This window comes from Globicephala melas, chromosome 13, assembly GCF_963455315.2.
Source record: "Globicephala melas chromosome 13, mGloMel1.2, whole genome shotgun sequence".
Taxonomy (NCBI): Eukaryota; Metazoa; Chordata; class Mammalia; order Artiodactyla; family Delphinidae; genus Globicephala; species Globicephala melas.
The window spans coordinates 66743103-66749102 of NC_083326.1; the positions used below are offsets into that span (position 1 = coordinate 66743103).

Consider the following 6000-nt stretch of genomic DNA (forward strand, 5'->3'; position numbering starts at 1 on the left):
TAACGACTGCGCCACCAGGGAAGTCCCAGGGTCTGATCTCTTAACAACTTTTTTGGAGCATCAGAAAAAGGGCCGCGGGCACAGCTGGGGTCCCCAAGGCCTTGGTAGTGGCCGTGGGTGTGACAGGGACTCAATGTGCTGTTTCTCTGGACACCTTCTCTTCCTATCTCCCTCCTGGGTGGTGGCTTCTTTCTCTGCTTACCACCATCACCAAGGCCCGCCCAGGGGCACACCCACTGCCATCAGCCCAGGAACTCAGGGGGTCTATACCCAAGTCTTCCTGGGGCTCTGGGTACCTCAGCTCTTACCCAAGCCACACTGTGGTTCCCCATGTCAGGAAAGGAACACTCTGAGCAAAGCGGGTGGGAGGGTGGAGTGGGGCCTCTTTCTTCAGACACCTGGAACAGGCCCCCAGGATTCTACAACAACACCCTGTCCCCTTGTTGCAGCTCGGAGCTTTGACCTGGAGAAATCCGATGACATGCTGCGGAAGGTGAGGGCAACGCCTCCCTGACCGGCCCTGTTTCCTACCCCAAGTCTTCTGAGATCTTCCTTTCTTCCTGTCTTCCCTCCTTCCTCGCTCCCTCCCTCTCTCCCTCCCTCCCTTCCTTCCTTCCTTTCTTTTTCTTTCTTTCTTTCATGCAATGACTGTTTATTGAGCCCCAAAGGTGAGTCTAGCTGGTGCTGGCACTGGGGAGAGTGCAGTGGTAGAAAGAGAGAGAAAAGAAACCAGATAAATAAGTAAACAAGACGCTTCCTGAGAGTGGAAAGTTTAACAAAGACAGTGGGATGGAAGGAAGTGAGGGAGGTCAGGGAGGTCTTCCTTGCTGAAGGGTGACATTTTGGCTGTGTCACGAATGCCTGAAAGGAGGCAGGCAGGTGATGATCGGAGGCTGAGGGCACAGCCGTGCAAAAGCCCTGAGGTGGAGGCAAGCTGGAGCAATCCAGGAGCACAGGAGGTTGTGTTGTAGAGAGAAAGGGGAGAGATGCAGCTGCATGGGTGGCGCAGGCCCATGGTGGTGGCAGTGGGGTGGGGCTGCAGGCCACCATCGGAGTCTAGGTTTTTGACTAAGGAGGACTGGAAGCTAGGGGGTGAAGTCTGACTCCCAGAACTCCCTGGGAGACCATGTGGGGAATGGAGGGTGGCAAGCAGGTGGAAGGATGCAGGGAGAGGCAGCTGCACCTGTTGGCTTCACCCGTTCCTTTCTGAGATTTTTTTCCCTCCTCATCCATGTCAGACCCACGTCTCCTCTGTCCCACTCCTGTCCACATCCCCAGTTCTGTGCCCGTGGAGCCCCAGATGCCCTGGCAGGCCCTCAGTGGTTGCAGGCAGAGGGGCCTGGCCAAGTGTCCCTGGGTCCCTGCAGAGGCCTTTGGCTCGGGGGGGTCTTCGGCTCCTCCCGTGTCTCTGTAGCAGGTGAAGTTCCGGAAGCAACAGGATCTGCACAACAACCTTGCATGGCAGCCTCCAGAGGTGAGATCCCCGGCCCCCCAGCCGCCTCGGAACCCAGGTCTCCCTCAAACCCACACCCCCTCCCCAGCCCTCTCTCTCGTGCATCCAGGTTGTCAGGCTATACAACGCCAACGGCACCTGTGGCCACAACAACGAGGGCAGCCCCATGTGGTACCACATCATCAGAGGCCTGGACCTCAAGGGCCTCCTCCTCTCCATCTCCAGACAAGAGCTGCTCAGGGCCAAGTCCCAGAGCTGTGGGCTGTCCCTGAGGGAGTGTGCGAGCAGCGGAGCAAGGAGGCAAGGGTCCCACGGGGCCCTCCCAGCCCCCGGGGCAGCCACAGCCTGGCAGCCTCCAAGGCAGCCCCCAGCACTGGGCACCCAGAACCTACCTCCCTGGTCTCCTCGGCTCCTCCCAGCACCTCTGAGCGTACACAGGGTTCAGAGGCCAGTAACCCGCTAAGTGGTCCACACTGGGGCTCACTGCCCCAAAGCCCAGCTCCACGCACCAGGCCACGCTGCTCTCTGTGGCCTCATTTGATGGAGAAAGACAGGTATTTCAGCCGCACTGGACAGAGGAGGAAACTGAGGCATGGCGACCTGCCTTCCCATGGACAGATGTGGGAAGGGCGCCCCTTGGGACGGCCCCATCCTCCTGCACCTGGCTTCCTGGCGTGAAACCTCCACGCCAGGCGGAGCCGGGATAAGCCAGGCCAGTGCCCTGGGCTCAAGCCCGGCCCCACCTCTGGTGGGGTGTGGGGGGCACTGACCCTCATGGGGGTCTCACTTCCCATCATTCCCTTGCACCTGGGGAAGAAAGTGGAGAAAATCATAGCTGTTTTCGATTTCGAGGGGCTGAGCCAGAGGCATCTGTGGAAGCCAGGAGTGGAGTTTGCCCAGGAGGTGAGGGAACCCCACCAAGGGGGGCAGGGTGTCCGCCCTCCTGGGCCTCTGTCCCTCGCTTGCTGATGTGGAGTGTGTATGGGGGGGTCCTCGCTCCGCCCACAGGTTTGCAGCTCCTTACTTGCTGTTTGCAGGGATATTTTCAAACCCACAATCTCTTGGGGCTGTGCTAAATCATACTCATCACCCCAATGTCACCATTTCAAGTCCAGCAGGTCACAACAACAGGTGACCTGCTGGACATGGTCACCAGGCCTGCCAGGGTCCCTGTCGATGCCCTTCCCTCTCATACTCCCTCCCCGCTCCTCCCTACCGGCCCCACCCGCTGCCCTTGGCTTGAGCCCCTCCCCCCATCCCATTTGCTGCTTTGTCTGGGAGGCGGCTGGAAGCAAGTCTGCTCTGAGAGCCCTAAGGAGGGAAGGGAGGCCCTGACAAGACCTGGGCCCCCCGGGGCAGCCAGCCTGCCTTTTCTTTTCTTTCTGCTCAACCCAGAATAGCAGAGAACCTAAACTTTAAAAAAGTTTAACAATCATCAAAACATACTAAATTGAGGAAGCCAGACACAAAAGGCCACATATGGTGTGATTCCATTGATAGGAAATACCCGGAATAGATAAATCCATAGAGACAGAAAGCAGACTGGTGGTTAACCAGGGCTGCAGGGAGAGGGAAAGGGTGGGGGTGGTGACTGCTAACAGGTACGGGCTTCCTTTTGGGGTGATGAGAATGTTCTGAAACTAGACAGCGGTGATGGCTGCACACCTCTGTGAATATACTGAAAACTACTGAATCGTACACTTTGAAAGGGTAAACTTTATGGTATGTAAATTCTATCCCAATTAAGAAAAAAAAGGTATGTCTTACAACTTTGAATCTTTCTTATGCTAAAAGTTTTTGTTTCTGAAGCTGAACTATTGTCTAAACCACATGGAGGGGAACCTTCCAGAGTCCTGAGGGGGATTTTCTTACTCTGCAGTAGGTGGGGTCACCCCCTTGAAATCTGTCAAGAATTTTGCACTAGTGGCTTCAGGAGGGTCTGTGACTGGGACCCAACAAACTGGAAAGCAGCGGCTTCTCTTGTCTGGGTGGGTTCTGGGTGTCTGGGGGGCCTTGGGAGCCTTAAGGGGGCAGCATTTAGGCACCTGTAGCTTGTGCACTGACCTGAGTTTGGCCTCACAGTTTCTCACAGCACTCGAGGCAAATTACCCTGAGATTTTGAGGAATATAATTGTTGTGAGAGGTGAGTGAACCAGCCCGGGATATGCTGAGTGGGGGGCAGGGGATGTGGAGGCAACAAGGCAGGGAACTGAGACCCCAGGAGACCCTGAAACAGTGCCTTTCTCAGCTTCCAAGCTGTTCCCAGTGGCCTTCAACCTGATCAAGCCGTACATAACTGAGGAGATGCACAGGAAGGTGGTGATTCCTGGAGATGAGTGAGCAGCTCTGGCCTCCTCTGCAGCCCAGAGCCTGAGCTGGGGGCTGCCCCTCTGCAGACCTGACAGCTCCTGCATCTGAGGGCACCAGGCTCGGGGACCCACTCCTCCAGACCCACTGCTCTGGAGGACCCACTCCATTATGGCATCAACGTTGAGGCCAATGAGTCCACCTGCCAGAGGGCAGAGGGGCCAGGAGGGGTCCGTCCCCGGGGGCACCAGGAGGATGTGGGAAATAGGGGGAGGGAGCCATACGGCACAGGACAGCCCTGGGCTTGGCCCAACTGCCCTCAGTCGAGCCTCCCCGATCCCACATGGAACCCCACTTTCGCCCCCACAGACAGCTGGAAGCAAGAGCTGCCTAAGTTCACCAGCCCCGACCAGCTGCCTGTGGAGTTTGGGGGGACCATGACTGACACCGATGGCAACCCCAAGTGCCTGACCAAGGTACAGGTGCCCAGAGGATGGGGAGGGAGGGGAGACAGCCATGGTCTAGTGCCCTCTCACCCACCCTCGCCCACAGATCAACTACGGGGGCGAGGTGCCCAGGAGCTACTACCTGCGCAACCAGGTGAGGGTGCGGTACAAGCACCAGGTGACCGTGGGCCAAGGCTCCTCCCTGCAGGTGGAGAACGAGATCCTGTTCCCAGGCTGTGTGCTCAGGTAGGGATGGCGGCCACTCCACACCTGGGCATGGTTGGGAGGGGCCCGGAGCCCAGGCAGGTGGTTGTCAGTGGGGCCCTGTCCCCTATAGGTGGCAGTTCGCATCGGACGAGGTGGACATAGGCTTCGGGGTTTTCCTGAAGACCAAGATGGGGGAGTGGCAGTGGGCCGGGGAGATGATGGAGGTTCTGCCCAGCCAGCGCTACAACACCCACCTGGTGCCCGAGGACGGGAGCCTCACCTGCCTCCAGGCCGGCGTCAGTAAGATCTATAGGGTTCGCTGGAGTCATTTTCCTCCTCATGGCGGAGAAATGATCTGACGTCTCTTGCCAGTCTGACCTCTCTGTTTGTTCCTATTTCCAGATCTCAGGGAGGGTGTGGGAGTCTGCGCTAGCTCCTAGATCCCACAGGCACCAGGGACATTGGTTTCAGGTGTTGGATCTTATGAGTGGCCCCCAGGTGTGGATACAAAGGCAGAGACACATGGTGGAGAGCACGGTTCACAGCCGCGGACTCAGCTCCTGGAAAGCCCCCTCACTGCACTCAACAGGCTAAGTAAGAGACAGCTGGAAAACAGCCATGGGCTCAGCATCAGGGCTCCCAGCCTGTCCACATGTGTGGACCACCCCACTTTGGGAATCCTGAGGAGATGACTCTTCCAGGTTTTTGTTCCCCCATTCCCAGGCCTCCCAGGCCAGATGCAGTTTGGTCCACTTTAGCAGAAGCGACGTTGCCCAGGACCACTGCTGACCTCCCACCTCTGTGGGGAACAGAGCTAGGAGAAGGGAAACCCAAAGCTGATCTCCCCTGGAGAAGAGAATGAGTTCTGCTAATGCTTTAGTTCATCCACATCTAGTTCATCTTCGTGGCAAAGGGAGAATTAGAAGGGTGGAGACAGAGAAATCTGGATGAGTCACCACGTCCCAGCATTCATGTTGGACCTTGGTGTCAAACAAAATGCCTCTAAAAAAGGCATGATGAGAATGTGGCTGATGGAACTCAGCCCTCTCTTCTGGGGAAAGCAGGGCTCCCCTCTGGGTTGGAACATCAGGATAAGGGAATCCCAGTCCCTCCCCTCCCTTGCTCTGGAATCATAAGTCTAACCAACCTCTAAGCCCATTTCCTTATCCATAAAATGGGGGTGATAGTGCCTTCTGTGGGATTGCTTTGAGGATTCAGGGAGCTGTGAGCACCGATGCAGTGCCCGTAGACGGGGCTGATGCACGCTGCTGGTGGTTACCATTATTCCTTTGGTTGGCACAAGCATCGGCCAAGGAGATAGTCGGGAGTGATGGGCTGGGGCAGACCCTCCAGCCCCACCCACAGTTCTGGGCGGCCCACTCCCAAGGGCACTGGGCGTGTAGATGTGCCAGGCTCGCTTTGCTTGCTTACTTCTCCGTCCTTGCAGACGTCCTGCGCTTTGACAACACCTACAGCCTGATGCATGCCAGGAAGGTCAGCTACACTGTGGAGGTGCTGCTCCCCGACAAGGCCTCCGAGGAGAAGATTCAGAGTCTCGAGGCAACAAGACAGTCCCCACTGCAATGA

At 57.2% G+C, this 6000-nt stretch overlaps 1 protein-coding gene across 2 annotated transcripts; it reads left to right on the top strand.

Moving 5' to 3' along the window:
* Nucleotides 1-454: 454 nt before the first annotated feature.
* Nucleotides 455-6000, top strand: LOC115855545 (putative SEC14-like protein 6). Of its 2 annotated transcripts, none has more exons than XM_070046969.1 (10): nt 455-493; nt 1415-1474; nt 1563-1751; nt 2261-2356; nt 3536-3596; nt 3702-3789; nt 4134-4236; nt 4313-4452; nt 4544-4713; nt 5861-6000. In XM_070046969.1, the coding sequence occupies exons 1-10, from the start codon at nt 482-484 to the stop codon at nt 5998-6000; spliced, it is 1059 nt and encodes a 352-aa protein (XP_069903070.1). In that variant the 5' UTR covers nt 455-481. The 2 variants fall into 2 exon arrangements, with proteins under 2 accessions (XP_069903070.1, XP_030716814.1); XM_030860954.1 differs by having other exon boundaries at nt 482-493; nt 5817-5893.